At 43.3% G+C, this 18,202-nt stretch overlaps 1 protein-coding gene across 4 annotated transcripts in view; it reads right to left on the bottom strand.

The window, feature by feature from the left end:
- The window catches only part of NFIA (nuclear factor I A), a 464,681-nt gene that overhangs the window by 46,613 nt on the left and 399,866 nt on the right, over nt 1-18,202 (bottom strand). For 3 of the 4 annotated variants that reach the window (XM_027852710.1, XM_027852708.1, XM_027852709.1), the window contains exon 10: nt 1,570-1,661. The exons of the other annotated variant lie outside the window; for it this stretch is intronic. In XM_027852710.1, the coding sequence (XP_027708511.1) occupies nt 1,570-1,661 (92 nt within the window). The remainder of the gene's footprint in view (nt 1-1,569; nt 1,662-18,202) is intronic. 4 annotated transcript variants of the gene reach the window in all.

The raw sequence follows: 18,202 nt of genomic DNA, 5'->3' as shown, positions 1-18,202 counted from the left end.
GGAACAAAAGAAAACAAAAAATCCAGGAAAGTTGTTGTCTTCTTGAATTCAGTTTTCCTGAACTATAATGGAGAGACCCTAGTGGCTGAAGGTATTAACAGTACGGCCTGAAAGCCTGTTTTCTCTATTTTGGTTCATTCGGGGGAACTTTAAAGTCATTTTTCAAATCATAGGGAAGACTCGGGCTTCTCAAAGTCAGCGCTGAACTTGGAGTTTTCTGGGAGGGAGTCTACTCTCCCAGTGGTCGATATGAGCTGGATTCCCATAGATGAAGGAAGATGTTGGGAGTAGAAGAGTTAATCCTCTCTCCTCCTCCTCCTTTCCCTCCCCCTCCCCCTCGCCTCTCCCTCCCCCCACTCCCACCCCAGCTGCCTGTACCTTCTGCGACCCTGCTTAATGCAGAGAAGGTCTCAAATACAATGTCCTGTAACCTGTACTGTTGACGTAGCCATAAAAGAGAGCCTTTTACACAAGTCCTGGGGAGGCAAATCCATCCTGCTTATTGGCACCTCGTCACTTCTTACAGGCAGAGGTTAATAGGAGCAACAGAGGAAGCATCTGCAGGTGACGTAGGCATGCACTGAAAACACACACACAAAAAGCACAGACCGTCTCCGGCACAGCGGTGGCGTTCGGGTGGCAAGCACGTTCGGGAAATGTGGGCCTCGTGCCCACGTCAGACGAGAGAAGGGATGCTCAGGTTCCCATCCTGAACTGAGAAACTTCTCTCTCTCTCTCCCCTATGACACAGAGCGGTTTCTGCAGAGTTCCGAATCCCTTGACTCGGTTTACCTTTTGACCCCAAATGCCTAGCATTGTCTCTTAAACTGGTAATAGCCATTTCAAAAATAATTGAATTGCTTTAACTATTCTTCACCCAGAAAGACAACTATGAAGTGATTCTAACCCAACAGCTCGCTCTATTCTGGGACATGATTTTCTTGCCTACCTGACCACGTATCATGGTCTATTATAAATGCTGCCCCGCCCCCACTTAGCGCACCTTACATCGGGCTTGAATTAGTCACTAACAAAACTGCCATCAGCTAATTTTTGAACCAACCTCAAGAATTCAATGGGACTCATAAAATGTTTTTTTTTTTTTTTTTTTTTTTCCCCAAAGAGACAAACAACAACAATGCTGACCTGGTCTCCTGATTCCATTATGAAAAATACAGAGCCACTGGTTTCCCAGTTCCCAAAGTCAAATAAAGCGATAACGGTGGCAGGACATGACTCATTTTTGCTCAAGTGTGGCTGACTTTCTAGCTCAATTTTTTAGGGAGATCCAAGGCAAGAGATTCTGAACAGCAGTTACAGTCTCTTCCTGGTACCTGGAAGGTTTTCGTATTATCCCTGCAGCAGCCCTAGGAGGGAAGCTCTCTTCTTCTAGTTCCTAAATGTTATAGGCAACATTTTTCCTTCCTAAGTTCTAAGGACACACAGGGAATTCAGGAAGCAGGACTGCTCGGAGACGAGGGGCTCTGTAGAAGGACGAGACAATGTAGCTGGCTGTGCCAAGAGACCAGCGGAAATGCACCAGATACAGAAAAGAGGAGATCGGCCCACCTGTGTCTGTTGAGGGATATTTACAAAGCTTGGATCCCGGGGTCCAACACTGACGAATCGGTTTGCGGGGGAGGTGCTGGGTGTCGAGTAGGCTGTGAAGGGAAGGGACACATGCGTTCAGGAAGCAGCACCAGAATGCACACAAACAACACCAGAACACACATTCTCAGAGCCCAAGCAGCTGATTAACAGAGAAATGGGCACACGTTTTAGCTAGCAAGGCTTCGGGGCTAGTGAGAGCTATCTAGAAAATGACAAAGAAGGGGTAAGTGGAGGGCGGGAGATCCTTTTTCAAATGACTGGTAGGTAAAAATCCATTGTTAGGGACGTCTCGGCTTCCTCCCCCCTCCCTCCACCTCTTAACCCTGAACAAATTAGGAAATTAGGATGCACTGGCAAGGAGTGCCATCGGAATTTTACCCGAGTGCCTGCATGCGGCACCCATGGCCTTTACAGCACAGGGAAGAATGAAATGAAGTCGGAAGATCTTTTCACAACCCGGCTTTTCACCCTGGTGCTGGTGCATTTCTGAAAGTCACGGAATATTTGTGTAATGCTATAATATGGATAAAGCCTTTAAAAAATCAGAAATTCAAGAGTTCTAGGGGAAAAATAAAAAAAAAAACCACTTTAAACAAGCTACATTTCCAGGGCCCATATGGTGCCTAGCATCTTTATGACATGTAAAATGGAGCCTCCAGAAAACAGAACCCTCACCACCTGCATATACATCCCACTAAGTGCTAGCAAAGCTGCAGTTGTCCTGGCGCCATATTGAAATGGCTTCATCGTTCCTCTGCTCTTTGCAGTGACCTCAAAATTTTGCCATTTTCAAGGGTTTCATACTACTTTCATTCAAACACATTAATCCAATTTGGAAGTGGGGTTCGTGAACTTATTTTTAATATATATTTTGATAACTTTATTTCAATATACTTGATTTCCTTTTGCAATTCTGTATTTTATTTTATGCATTTAAAAGATTATTCTGAGAAAGGATCCGTAGGTCTCACCAGACTGACAAAAGAGGCCCTTGACACAAAAGTTTCTGAGCATCAGATTTAGAGGGTTCCATTACTTTGTCCTGTTTTCATTAGTTTTTGCCCCTGCCATGACAAATCAATGGAAGCTCATGAACAGGAGACCTATAGGATAGGGAGGCTTGGATGAGTAGTGACCTTCACCTTTGGAGGAAACATCAACATTGATGAACTCACAGAGGATAGGATGATAGATCTAGGTAGGGCTGGATGGGATCATAGAGGTCAATAATGAAGAGATTTCGAACCAGAGAGCAGTAGTTCTAGGGATGGGAGGCACCCAAGAGGTTATCACGTCCCACTCCCTCATATTTTAGGGGAAGAAACTGAGGCCTAGGTAGGTTACGTGATTTGCTCAAGGTCACAAGTATTCAAGGTATTTGAACAGACAGGAGCCAGAGGAATAATGGAGTAATTGGAGTAACGGTATAATAATTGTAATAATAGTAACTGGAATAATGGAGTAATTGGTTCGTGAAGTCATCACGTAATAACAAGGTCCCAGGATGACAGATTTAGAGCTGGAAGGGCCCCCAGACTCATCTAGGTCCAATATTCTCATATTACAGATGAGGAAACTGAGGCTCAGAGAAGTGAAGAACTTCCCCAAGGTCACCCAGGTAGGAAGCGGCAGAATCACTAATAGAACTGGCTTCCTCTGGCTCCAAGATTCAGAGCTTTTCAATAACGAGCAATCGTCAGGGAGGTCAGGTGGCTGTTACGAACGGTGACTAACAAAGGCCTTTTGACTTTACATCAAGATTTTTAAGGGATGCCACAGGTGCTGCTGATATTTTAAGATGCTTAACACAGCGCCTGACACACTGTGGGTGCTCAATAAATGCTTGTTGACTTAAGGACCACAGGGGGAAAAAAGGGCACTTTCTGTTAATCAGATCAAAACAAAAGCCTTGTCTCAAATCAAGGCCAGCTCTCTTAGAGAAAACACCAGAGAGTTGGCCTTTTATGGGAATTTGGCTGTAACGACTATGACAAAATTATTTCCAAAACACCTAAAAACAATTCAAAAGAAACATTCTTTCTTTGGATTAACTGTCAGCTATATCTTCAGATACAAGGGTGACAGGTTCAGTAATTTTTGAGAGCAAGGCGAATAGACTGGGTTTTTTTTTAAGCATTTTGCCAGATTATTTCCCACAGGGAATGGAGAGCAGGCTTACCCTATTTCTATTTTTTTCTCTCGTAGAAATGTGTTCCCAGGTCTTGTTTCCTTTGTTAGATACATCCTGAGATGAGATTTTCTACCACGACTAACCTAAGTGCCCTTATATTCTTCCTAGGGAGGTTGTCATGCCTTCCAGTTGGGCATGGGGACATTTTAAAAGTTACATTAAATGACTATTTTATGAACAGGGCTGGAAAAATCATTCATTGTGTAAATTACTCCTAGTAATAATTCTCCATGTAATGAGAAAAACAGGGTAGCTTTAGGAGGTGCCAGTGAAATACTTTCAGAATGAATGTTTTGTGGCTGGAGATGGGGTTTGGTATGTTTCTATATCTTTATTTTTCTTTCTTTTTTGGTTTTTAAACATGGGGAGTTAGTATGCTGCAGAACATCAGAAGGCCTAGGGGAAAGTCTGTAGCAAACTGCCCAGATGGGAGATTTATGGAAGGAAATGGATAAAAAGGGACCTAGATTAGAGGGTGTGGATGGGATCTGATTGGCATCGGTGTGCATGCGGTACGATCAGAACCAAAGGAGGGAGATGAGATCAAGTCACAGGTCCCATGGAAGCGCCGAACTATCCAAAGGTAACATATGGTATATTTTGGCATCTACTGGAAAGTCATAATTTCAGAGGACCAGAAATGATAAGACCCCAGGAGTAGAGCTAGAGGCCTACAGCCCAATCCCCTTATTTGACATATAAGAAGGCTAGGGCCCAAGGTGGGGAGGTAACAGGATAACAGGAACCTAGATTTGGAGCTAGAAGGGGTCTGGGAGATGTTCTAGTATAACTCTCATTTACAGATGAGGAAACTGAAATTGTAGGTGAAGTGAGGACAATGACATCTTAGATCAAGGGCTAGACGGCCCTCCATGGTCATCTGGTCTAATTTATTTTACAAAGGGGAAAAACAGGCTCAGAAAAGGTGACTTGCCCAAGGTCATGTAGGCAATAAGTGGTTGAGGCAAAATTCAAACATGGGTCTATGTATCCAGACCTCATACGCCAGGTTTCTCTCTTTTGCATCCCCAATTAGAAGTCCCTGGAGAAAACGTGCAACTCTTTCCAGGGAAAAGCATAAATTTTCCCCTCCCCGATTTTTTTCTGGGAAAGCAGACTGAGAAAAGATACTCTGCTGAGCTGAGATCTTCCTATCTGCAACCTTCAATCTTTTGTTTCAGGTTGTCAAGTTTTAAGAAATTTCCGGAGCAGCCCAAGTCTCTGAATCACTAGCTCCTAGCACAGTATTTGGCCCACAATAGGTGATTAATAAATGCTTGTTGAATTAAATTTAGTGTCCTGGGTGGCCTAGCACTGCCTTGCATGACACGAGTTCTCCTCACTATGAGCTTAATTCAATTAAACAATTCATGAGTGAAAAAAATGGGAGTTGGGAGTGGTATTAGGGAACATTGAAAGAAATGCCCTTTCAAGCTGGTTAGTGGGTTAGGACATTATTCATTCTTTCACACTTGAAATGTTAGATGGGTTAAGGAAAAACATGAGGGGGGGGTGGAACTGAAGGTTAGAGTTTCAAATTAAAGCAAAGCAGCTGGTGATTGGGAACCCCAACCCATTGACTTCTGGTTTTGAGACCCAGGAAAACATTGTAGGACCCTAATTAATCTAGACACATTTAAACGGTGGGATTTCCGTAGATATTTCTACCATGATGTCATAAAGTGAAAAGCAGCGTGGCATGGCAGAGACATGGCCATCCTTGGAGTCAGAAGACCTGGATTCAGATTTGAGTTTTACCCCCAGAATGGAATGACTGTATGATGTCGTCTAAGTGGCCTATGCTCTTGGTGCCCCCCACATAACTCTTTAAGGTTGTAAGCTATGGCCTGGTGGACAAAATTTGTATCAGTGGACAGTTCCCACGCCAAGAGATTTCCCTATTGATGAAATCACAGGTTTGGACCAAAGGAAATGAAAGAAGAGAAGACAAAAGATAAGACAAGAGAGAAGGAGAAAAGAAGGAAAAAAGAAGAAAGGAAAGAAGAGGAAATGGAAAAGAAAAGAGAAAAAATTAAAAAGGAAAGAAAATAAATGAAAAGGAAAGATGAGAAAGGGGAAAGAGAACAGAAGATAAAGAAAAATCTATATTATTGTTTTCACAAGTAAGGATTTCTGATTTTCTCCTGAATTCTTTACTGCAGCATCCCTTCCTTCCACACTAGAAATACTAATTAAATACCTAGTAGATGCATTAGCACTGGATTAGGTGCTCTGTGTGTGTGTGTGTGTGTGTGTGTGTGTGGTCGTGTATGGTGAGGGAAGCTTAGAATATAAACTTGAGAGCAGGGACTCTTTCTTCTCTGTCTTTGTTTCACCAGTGCCTAGTACACAGTGGCACTTAATAAATACTTCTTGAATTGTGGTATATCATAAGTGCTTAATAAATATTTCTTGAATTGCGGTACACAGTAGGCACTTAATAAATACTTAGATTTTGGTACACAGTAGGCACTTAATAAATACTTCTCGAATTGAATCTAAGCTCGTTGATTTCCTATATGGTTTGACATCCCCACGAGCTGGGCTCCACTTTCTCACTGGTTGGTAAGAAACTCTCCCATGTGATTCATTTTCATGTTTCAAACAAGTGATCCATCATCTAGTGAGAGGGAGCCTTGTGTGTGCCCACTGAAACTCAAAGAAAGAAAGACTGGGTATGTAAACGCCCCCAAGTCTGGAAAGCAGGGGCTAAGCAGTGCTGTTGGGCTTAGCCAGGCTGTTTGAGCCATCTGGGAAAACAAAGGGAGCTCAGGGAAATAGGCTCCAGAGAATGCCTGCTCCTGGGAAAAGATGGGATCAAGAAAGAAGGAAGGAACTCTCATTAACTCTCCGCCATTTTTGCTGTGCTGTTGCTGCACTGGGCAGCCCTGGAGCTCCCAGCTGATTAGGTTCTGTATGCTGAGATGATGTCACGGCAACTCAGATTTTCCCACTGAAACAATGAGGTTGAGGTTGGAGGAGAGGGGACACTTTGTTCCCATCGAAGGACTAGGAGCTCCTCAACTTTCTTTAGTCATGGCCACAAACGCTATGCTTAGTCCAATAACATGACTGACCTATACAGTACAGAGCTTGCTGAAGTGTCTACAGGAACAGCAACTCCCTTCTGGGGTGGGGGTGGAGAGGGAAGAGAATAAGCACTTTAACAGCACCTACTATGTGCCGGGCACATGACAGGTGCTCTACAAATGTGTGAAGCATCATCATTCCATTTGATCTGTAGCCTACTTTGAGGATGCAAAATTATTTTTGGATATATTGATTCTCACAACTCAAGCCACTGTCTTATTTCCTCATAATTCTTCTACTTTGACTGCAGGAAATCAAAATATAAAGATACATTTAAAAAAAAGTCTTAAAATTCAGAAGGGCTCTACATCCTAAAGTAGAGAGTTCAAAGGGATGTATGTTAGAGGTCATCCTGTCCAATTCCTTCATTTTCCAGATGAGCAAACGAAGGCTCAGAGACTTGCCCAAGGTCATGAAGCTAATAATTGGCAGAGATGGGATTTGAACCCAGGTCTTTTGACTTCAAATTTGGAACTTTCTTATTGTATCATTCTCCCTTCTTGTGGAAAAGGCTCAAAGTCGTTCCCTTGGAAGTCTATGCACTTAGTAAAATTATGCTCTCACTGCTCAGAATACTTTGGAACCTCTTTTTTTTTTTAGAATGCCTTTGGATACAGTTTAGCAGTCATAAGAAATAGGTCAGAAAGTGTTTTAATACTTATTAGTAAATTAAGACACTTTTCCTTGGTCAGCTCCAATTGAGACCATTCCATAAAAGAATTTGTTCAATCATTTGGGAAGTGTTTAGTCTGGAGGAGATAAGACTTGGGGAATGGGTGGGGTGCAGAAAACAGAATAGCCGTCTCAAATATTGCATGTATGAGGGATTGGAATTGTTCTTCCTGGTCTTAGAGGGCAGCAACAAAGAATAAGTAGAAGCTGCACAGAGGCAAAATAAATTTTGACGTCAGGAAAAAAGTTACTAACAATTTGTTGTTGAGTTGTTTCAGTTGTATCTGACTCTTTGTGCCCCCATTTGGGGTTTTCTTGGCAAAGATTCCGGAGTGGTTTGCCATTTCCTTCTCCAGCTCATCTTACAGATGAGGAAACTGAGGCAAACTGGGTTAAGTGACTTGCCGAGGACCACACAGCTAGTGTGTGAGTGCAGATTTGAACTCAGGTCTTCCTGACTCCAGACCCTGATCTATTCAGTGCAGCACCACCTGGCTGCCCTGGGTGTCCACATGGGCTGCTTTGGGTAGTGATGGGTTCCTTCTCACTGGAGGTCTTCTCCTGGAGGCTGGATGACTAACAGTCACTCTGCAGGATGGTCTGGTCATACACAGGGTCAATGACATGACCTCTAAGCTCCCTTCCACCTCTCAGATGCCAGGATTCTTTGAAGTGACTTCTGGAAGGACAGGTAGTAGCGCTTGAGGGCTTTTGAAGAACCTGAGTCAGGGACATCATAGCAAGGAGGGCTCTTAAAGTCCAGGTTGCTGTTCCCTATCTTACCTTTCAAACAGAAAGGCTTTTCTGGTGTCCCCAGCAATCGTCTCATCAGTACTGGCAGCCTCCCCATAGGTCCTGACTTTAAACAAGACATACCTGTCTCCAAAAGGCAAGTGCCTACCTGTTACTCAACTTATTATCTCCTCCTCTAATCCCTGACCCCATTGTGGCTTCACACTTTGAAAAAAAAGACTCAAAGTTGTGGCTTGAACGGGGTACTTAGCATACTAAGTTTGATTCTGAATATACTAAATCATCATTTTTCCATCTCAGCTAGGAGTCTTGCACGTTGCCTTTAAATGGAATTATGTAATCCTCATCTGAGTGGAAATTTCTCCGTTAACCAGCTATTTCTGATTATTTTCAAGGCTTGTGTGAGTATAAATGAAAAATGATTTAAAAAATAGATAAGGGAGGCAGCTTGCTATAATAGAAAGAATAATTAGAAAGAGATAGGAGTCCTACAAAGTACCCACAGCTTAACCACTAACTAGTGTGGCGATGTGGGGCAGTTACAAGGATTCTCCAAATGTTGATTTCCTGATCTGTAAGAAACATGGGTTGGCCTTGACGAACTTTAAAGTTCCTTCCAGTTCTAAATCAATAATTCCATAATCCTAAACACTAAAGTCTCATATATCAATCAACCAATTAACAAGTCCATATTAAGAGCTTACTATGTGCCAGGCATAATAAAGACACTTTCTAGGAATCTATATCAGAACAATTTACACATCCAAATGGGTACAGTCCTTCAAAATAGTCCCCTTGACTATCCGCTTATTCAAATGAAGCTTACCCTGTCCAAAATGTTTTAGGAACTCCCTCTGTGAACGGAGCATAGATTCAGAGCTCAAAGGGGCCTTACTCTAACCTTACTTGACAAAGAAGAAAAGTGAGGCCCAGAGAGGTTGGCGGAACTTTCTGAAATTCATACAGGTAGTTAAGTGACAGTCAGGATTTGAACTCAGGTCCTCTGACTCCAAATCCAATATTCTTTCCACTGCATCAGGACCATTATCTTTAGCTACACAGGAAAGTCATGACTAGTTAACAGAATGAGACGCTCTCCTTTGGCCAAATGCTTCTTTACTTCTTTCTCTTGGGGCAGCTAGGTGGCGCCATAGTGCATAGAGCACAGGGCCTGGAGTCAGGAAGACTCATCTTCCTGAGTTCAAATCTGGCCTCAGACACTAGCTGTGTGACTCTGGGCAAGTCACTTAACCCTGTTTGCCTCAGTTTCCCCATCTGTCAGATGAGCTGGAGAACAGAACTGGAAACCACTCTAGTAACTTTGCCAAGAAAACCCCAATTGGGAGACACAAAAAGTAGGACAAGACTGAAACGACTGAACGCCACCACCACCACCAACTTTCCTTCTTTTCCCTGCTATCTAGCTAGCTTCTACTCCCTAACTTCTTCTCCTGATACAAACAAGGACCATACAAACGCCGGCCAGAGCTGAGAGGTCTGGGTAGGAGGGATGAACAGAAAGAGGTGTTTGAGCCTGACCCAGGCGAGGGGACAGAGGGCTTGAAAACGGCAGGAGGCCGGCAGACTGATCTAAGCTCGTCTGTGTGCTCCTTCTGCACCTTGGGAGAGAAGGGTGCGACTGCCTGGGCCTTGTAATTAGCTCGGGACTGCCCGCCTGAATTACTGAGGGACGGCTGCCGGCTTCATTCTGGGAGCGTGCTGCCCCAAAGCATCCCCAGCCCTCGGTTTCAGAGCTGCACAAACATGGAGAATGAAGGTGAGCAGAACAGGGAAAAGAAAGTCCACTCAGATCCGGGGAATCTCAGTGGAAAGAACGCCCTGGGACCTTGGAGAAAGCGACTTTTGTTCTGCAGAGGAACTTGCAGAAAACAGGACGCTCAGAGTGCCGACCAACCGTGAGTGTGGCTGGCCCGCAGACATCTGGAGCACGCAGCTCGGATCTGGGCTGCGTGGCAGCCAGCTAGGCTGGGCCATGGCCATGACCCTTCCTGTGAGAAGATAACAGAACTAGAGGAGGCCTCGTGTTCTTTGACCTCGCCGACTTTGAGGAACCCTGACGGCCCGACCAAGCCTGCGCGCTCCTAGAAGGTGGGAGGCCCTCCATTTTTCTGCTTCGTGTAAGCCCTTCTGGTGCTACTTCTGTGAATGCTTTGTGAGGAAGAGCCGCCAGTGAGGGGTCTACATGAAGGACGGGAACTCTTCTAGCTGACGACGCTCAGCAGGGCTTCCAGATCTTGTACTAGCTGCGGGGGCCATGACGCTTGTCTCTGATGCTGCCATTCACTCTAGACTAAGGAGTTCTGAACCTTTTTTGTGGCATGGGCCTCTTGGCCAGTTGGGTGAGGCCAGCGGATGCCCTTCTCAGAATAATACTCAAAAAGCCCCTTGGGCTGGTTCGTAGGATTACAGATTCTGCCCTACAAGTGAATCCAGAATTGAGGAAGTTGGATTCAAACCTGGTTTTTTCCTGACTTCACGTCCAGCATTTTTTTCTATTACATGATAAAAATAACACAAGACCTCCTCCTTCCTGCCTCCCTCACCACACATGCATGTCCACATACACATATGTACGCACACATGCACACATACAATCACATACAAATCCCCCAAACCCACCTGAGCTAACACGGTACCTATTAAAGGATGAATGATGGAACATCCCTGATGCCTAAGGCTGTGGTTACAGTAAGTGAAAGATGTGCCTGGTGGATGTGGTGATAAAACTAGTATAAAACTGAAGCAGACAGTGGGACCTGCCCATGTAGATGCTACACGTGTCATTGTTCCCATTTTACAGATGACGGTCCCTTCCAGCTCTAAAGCTACGATTCCAGGAGCCTACTGAGTGGGGATGGTCAATCAAAATGGCTTTCTTCCATCTTCTCTGTGTTCATTTCCCATCTACCAGTGCATGCATGTCTCTCCCACTAGAACGGAAGCTCCTTGAGGGCAGGGACAGTTTTCACTTTTTCATTGTGCCTCTGGTCTCTGGATCAGCATCTGACACATGGTAAATGCTTACTAAATGCTTGTTGATTGATTGATTGCTAGCAAAGTAGAATCCCTGACTGCTATGATACAATGACATAGAATTCTTTTTTTTTCTGAAGAACAGAAAGAAATTCAAGCCTATCACACATAGCCATGCTAGTTTCCAAGTGACTTAATGGGAGCAGCTGAACGCTCTACCTTCAAAGGGATTAAATTAAAGAACAGAGCAGAAAGGCCAGGCCAACCCAACAGATCTGAAAGATGATTTCTGGTGGTTCTCTAGTTAGGCATCGAAAAATAGGATAGAAGAGACTTCAACAATGCCTCTAGCTGAGTCAATCTTTGGAAGAAGGAGCCAACCCACCCGTGCCACCCAAAGGTGAGACGGGTCAGAGTACGAGGCTGCCTCTCCTGTTCCATCGGTGTCTTTTCTCATTAGGCTGCACTCAGATGCCCGGCAGGTTATTTCCATCATGATAACGCTGCCAGCTAGAATGGAGGCATAGCTCATGCTGAGTGATAACTGTGTTCTTCCAAGTTGACGCAGGGAAAGGAAAAAGCCTTTGCTGTGATTCCCAGGGTAGGACGATTCTGAAATGAGCACTGCCTTTAGGTTAAGGCAGCTTCTACACACACAGATGGGCAGCAGTGGTAAGGCAAATAACAACTGATATTCATACAGCACTTTCAAGGTCGTAAAGTGCTTTTGTATCCACTAGGTCACTTGAGTCTTACTATGACCTTGTCAAGTAGATGCTACAGGTATCACTGTTCCCATTTTACAGATGAAGAAACTGAGATTCTTCGAGGCTAAACAACTTTAGACAAAACACAGCCTCATTTTTCTCATCTGTAAAGTTAGAAGTTTGGACTCAGTTTTTAAAAAACCTCCAGCTTTTAGCATAATGCTTAGAACACAGTAGGTATAAATGTCTACTGACTGACCAAGAAAATCATGTTCACTCACACATTTGATCCGTTGACCAAATGCGGACAAATCAGAACCACAGAGGCTGTAGCTGGAAGGGCCCTCAGAGGGCAGTCAGTCCAGATGCCACATTTTAGGAGGGACATTAAGAAGCAGGTGAAGAGAGGAGGGTAAGCTAGGTGGTAAAGGTCCTAGGACTTGTGGCTACAGGTGCAAGTGAGAAAGAGGTAAACTGAGGCGAGAAAGCAGGAAAATTGAGAGCTGTCGGGGAGTGGAATGGGCTGTCCTAGGAAGTCTGGAATTCTCCCTAACTTACACTCTTCAGAGAAAGGCTGGATGACCTTGGAGGTTCCTTTCAACTAGGATAGTCTTTTATTTGGTGAATTTAACTGATCATAGATTTAGAGCAGGGAGACACCTCAGAGACTCTGAATCCAAATAAGTCATTTTGCAGACAAGGAAACTGAGGCTCAGAGAGGGAAAGAAGCGATTTCCCAAGGTCACACAGGAAGTAAGTGGTAGAACCAGGATTTCAACTCAGGCCAATTAACAAATATTTTTTTTAAATAAAGAATTACATTATCTAAAAATAGATTTTATTGATTTTATTTTTACATCACCTAGATCTCTCCCTATATCTCTCCCTTTCCCTTCTCCAAGAGCTATCTCTCATAACAAAGACTTTTTTTTGATGAAAATGAATAATCTTTTCCAACTAGAAAGATTCCTTACAAACCACCAATTCCAACCCATTTATTTTAGAGAAGAAACTGAGGTCTGTGCCCATGAAGTAACATGGCCAAGGTCATAAACACGAGAAAGTGGGTGAATGGGGGTGCCATAGAAATACAAACAGAAACAGCAAAACCAACATTCACCTCTGAGGACCAAGGTTCCGTCTACTCTATGCTACACTGTCAGGATGGAGAAACTTCATAAACAGATACAGGAATGTTTTCATAAACTGTCAGCTAAACCCCATTAATCTGGCCCCTTCCAAATGAGGTTCCTTGTATTCTGTTTTATGAATGGAAGGTATTTGGGAAACGATCAATTGCCCAGTGAATGAATATGGTGACTAATTACCAAAGAGAAGTACTTTTTCTAATCTTCTGTTTAAATTATGCTGGCATTTATTATAAAGAGATGCTCCTGAAAGAACTTTCATTTTTAATACACACAGGAGCTGTCAGAGGAAATGCTAGTTACTCTATAAATAAAATGCATTCATTAAAGTAAATGAGCAAAACCTAACTCCTGGGTATGGTTGCAAAGGTAAGACTGAGGAGTAATGCTGAGAGCTTGCTTTCCAATTTTTCAAAGACTGGCTGACAAACTGGCATGAACCAGTCAGGGTTAGTAACCTTGACTACAGATGTACAGGTCATCTTCCTCAACTAGAGTATTAGCTTCCTGAGGGCAGGGACTGTTTTCCCATTGGTCTTTGTATTTCCAGGGTTCAGCACAGTGCCTCTCACATGGGAAGCCCTTAACAAATGCTTGCTGATTGTCTGATGGGCAAGGACGCCTTCTCCATATGATGTCAAAGAGCTGCAGTTTAGACACATCCCCGTACTTGACTGAAGGTTTTAATTTTCCTCCAGACCACAGAATCAGAGATTTAGGACTAGGAGAGATAGCAGATATTATCTAACCAGTAGTTCTCCAAGTGTGCTTCTTAGCCTCTTGAGGTTCCCTGAGGTCAAAACTACTTTAATAATAATACTAAGATAGTATTTGGTTATTAAAATACTCTTTCCTTATCCCACTCCATCTCGGTGAGAGGTCAGGTTTCTTCATTTATTTCAACTATATATAAATCAAGAGATTGAATTCGGGAGCAGCTGTGGGAATCTAGCTGTCTTCTTTCAAGCCAGACATGAAAGAGTTTTGAAAAAATATGTAAAATGAAGCCACTCTTCTCATGAATTTTTTTTTATTTTGGAAAATAAGTTATTTTTTCATAAAATGTTATTTATATTAATGTGATGAGCTTTATTGGTATTCTAAAAGAATATATTTTTAAAATTTGTTTTTATTTCTAATACAGTAAATGTTGATAGCTAGAACCCACGTAACCCAAGGGTCTTTTGAGTTTCCTAATAATTTTTAAGAGCATAATGAGGTCCTTGAGAACTGATGTCCAACTCTCTCATTTTACAGATAAGGAAACTGAGGCTTAGTGGGATTAAGTGACTTTGCCAAAGTTAGCACAGTCTTAGAGTTGGGATTTGAACCTAGGTTCTTATGGTTAAAACTCGATAGATATGATGTGATATCATCACCTTAGGGATGTGATATTACTTTGCTTCTGTCTGGGTGGTTGGCATGTAGATGATGTGGCACTGGGATTTATAAATGTCTCTTTCTGTTTCTGCAAACAAGCAATGAAGAAAGAATCCACATCTTTGATGATGAGATGAAGGCATGTTAATCTCCAGTAAAATATCACAGAATTCTCCCCATGAAAGAAAACGCACTCACGCTCCTCGTAGAAAGCAGCATTTGGTGGCTTCCTTCTTAAAAGGCTAATGCATTCCTACATCTAAGATTCCAACCACTTCCTCAACATGTACAGTAATAATCCACCTGCCTCATCTACTATGTAGTGGAATACTAAGATCATGGAAGGAATAAATTCCGCCAGATGGTGACAGCTGGTTGGTGCTTCCATTTATGTTAAAGAGGATCACACGCATGTTGGGGCCCAAAGCTGAGGAGTCGGATTCGTGATTACTATGGGACTGTGGGAGAAAGCTGGTGGTGCCGCCATGTTGCTTGCCATTATATGCACAGGGAGATGCATTTGATGTCCTTATGCACACTGGTGAACGCCTGATCTTGCCAGTGTGGGCATGGCTTGTCAACACAGATGATGACATTTTCATACGCTCCCTTCTTGGGCAAATCTGCCTGTGGGAACACAGCTGTACAGCTGGAAGGGGCCTTAGAAATCATCGAGTCTAGCACCCTCAATTTACAAATGAGGAAATGCAACCAGAGAGAGATGAAGTGACCTGTCCAGGTCTCACAGCCAATAAGTGTCTGAGGCAGAATTTGAAAGAGGTCTTCCTGACTCCAGGCCCAGAGCACTACCCATTAGACATCACTGCCATGTTCTCCGTCAGGTGTCCCAGGATGATCCCACTTAATATTCTGGAGTCCTCTTTACTGTGCTTTTAATATCTCAGGGGCACCAGTGTACGCCCATTCTGTCATCTCTCCCTTTCACTACATGACTGGCCTGTCTTTGGTACATATTTGGAAATCACTCAGCCTCTAATATGCTGCAATCCATGAAAAAGTGAGGCACTCTCAATGGGTATTTGGGGTTCTTCTTCCACTAGATAAATTACACTAACTTTCTTTCTAAAGGAAGTTTTCAAAAGTTTGGGAAAAGTCCTTTTTCAGCTGGAAGTGATATTTCTTTGTCCTTCTAACCTGAAGCTCTAAAATGAGCCAGATGACCCACACTCAATGTCCTGTGACCTTGGGCAAATGAATCAACTTCTCTGGTCTTCAGTTTCCTCATCTAGGCGACATCTAAAAAGCCTTCTGGTTCCAACTTTCTACCAGTTGAGAAGCATTTACTAAGCACCTATTGTGTACAAACTAGGCACCTTGTGAAACATTAGGGGTACAAAGACAAAATAGCCCATCCTAAAGGGGCTTTTATTATAACAGGGGAGAAAGTTCATATGATGGGAAAGGGGCCAGTCCCGTGATTTCCTTGGTAGAGGGAAAGTCCGGGTGATGAAATTCCTTGTGGCAATGTAGGTCCACACTTTGTACACAATTTAGAGTCTTAATGAGTTTCCTGGGACACTGAGACCTTCAGTGATTGCCCAGGGTCAAGACTGACCTCCAGACTTGGAACCTCTGAACTTGGCCTCTTCACCTCCTCCCCCTCCAGCCTCCATTTATGTTCTGTCTTCTCCCATTAGAATAGAAGCTCCCAGAGGGCAAGTGTCTTCCTTTCTTCTTGTCTTTAAATTCCTAGCACTTAGCACAAATGCCTAGAACACAGTAAGCTCTTAATAAATGCTTGTTAACTTGATTTGAATTCAAGTCTTCCTGGCTTTGAGGACAATACCCTATGCACTATACCAGGCTGCTTCTCATGCAAACACACATAAATGTATACATATATACATAAATATTTACATAATATGTGAGAATATTTATATAATATATACAAAATGAATAAAAGTTAACTAAGAGAGGAAGTGTACTGTCCAGAATTAAAGTTAACTGTTCAAGTCATCTCCTCAAAGAGAATAAGCATTTATGTAGCACCTACTATGTACCAGAACTATGCTAAGTGCTTTATAATTAGTATCTCATTTAATCCTTACAACAATCCTGGAAGGTAGGTGCTATTATCATCTTCATTTGGAAGATGAGGAACTGAGGCAAACAGGCTTAAGTGACTCACCAGGGTCACAGAGTTAGTAAATATCTGAGGCTGGATTTGAACTCAGGACCTCCTGACCCCAGGCCCAGGACTTTATCTGCTGCTTCACCAGCTGCCTCTTTGGTCCTGGATTGCACCCTTCTTGTGGTTGAGGTCCATGTCTTAGTAATGTGTTGAACATTACAGGCCTTCCATAAATGTCAAGAATGAATGAATGAATGTTTTATCCTGCCTCTGAGGCATAAGCTAAATTCTATATCTAATGGAAAGGTTTTGCCTCATTCATAAAATATTTCTTTTTGGATGTTATTCAATGTCTTGAAGAGAATTCACACTTAGTCATTATAAGCTGCAGAATGAAAGAGTCAGGAAGGACTTTGGAGATGCTTTAGACTAGCTCCTTCATTTGTGCAGAAGAGAAGGGGGGGCAGCACTTATTAAGCTCCTACTATATGCCAGGCACTGTGCTAAGTCCTTTCCAAATGTGATCTTATTTGACCTTGGAGATCGGGAGCTGCCATGTATCTTAGAGATGGCCCAAGAGGCAGGGTGACCCCTGGGCAGGGCCACTTTCCCGCTATTTCTCCTTCCCAGGATGGCTTCTCTTGCCTCTCTCTCTCCTCTTCTCTTTCCTTTCCTGCTCCTCCCTGACACTGTTTATTTGCTCCATTAAATCAGAGACAGAGCTCCCTGCCAAAACAATGTGAAAACTATTTTTACAGGTCCCTGGGGTCTTCACAGGAAGGGCTGATAGGAAAAGGGAGAGCAAGGAGTCCCTGGAAGAGGTCTTCAGAAGTGCCCCCTCACTTGGAAACTTTTGTAACTTGGGTTGTGGGTCTGACAGAGGCCATCTGGGGAAGGCAGCCTCAAGGAAATTCAGAAAAGGGTCCGATGGTGACATGAAGCAGGGGGCAGGGGGACAGTGCTGGGGCCTCAGGAGATGAGGGCGACCTCAGAGAGCTCATCCAGTCCAGCCTCCTCCAGAAGGGTCACGGATTTACAATGCATTTAAATTTGTGTTTTATACGGGTTTATAGGACATGGATTCCCAAGCTTAGAGCTGGGAAGGCCCTTAGAAGACATCAAATCCATCCCCCTCATTTTACAGATCAGGAAACTGAGGCCCAGAGAGATTCATAGTATAGGATCATGGATTTTAGAGCTCAAATGGACCTTTGAGGCCACTGACTCCAACCTTCACAATGAGAAAACTGAAGCTCAGAGATGGTAAGAAATTTCACCAGGGTCATCCAGGAGGGATTAGAACCCACGTCTTTCTGTGTTCTACCCATGATGTCAGACTGCCGTGGAAAGCAGATTCAAACTGGGCCTGTCACACTTATTGGGTGACCAAGGGAAAGTTGCAAAACTTTCTTCCCTTAGAGTCAGTCAACAAGCATTTATTAAGCACTTACTATGACCTGTATTTATTAAGCACTATGACTTAATATGACCTACTGTGATCTGCATTTATTAAGCACTTACTATGACCTGCATTTATTAAGCACTTACTATTACTGAATATGAT

The sequence above is a fragment of the Vombatus ursinus genome, unplaced genomic scaffold, assembly GCF_900497805.2.
Source record: "Vombatus ursinus unplaced genomic scaffold, bare-nosed wombat genome assembly UNPS02009824.1, whole genome shotgun sequence".
In the NCBI taxonomy this organism is placed as follows: Eukaryota; Metazoa; Chordata; class Mammalia; order Diprotodontia; family Vombatidae; genus Vombatus; species Vombatus ursinus.
Note: the sequence above shows the minus strand (reverse complement) of the source record. Positions and strands in the feature narration are given on the sequence as shown.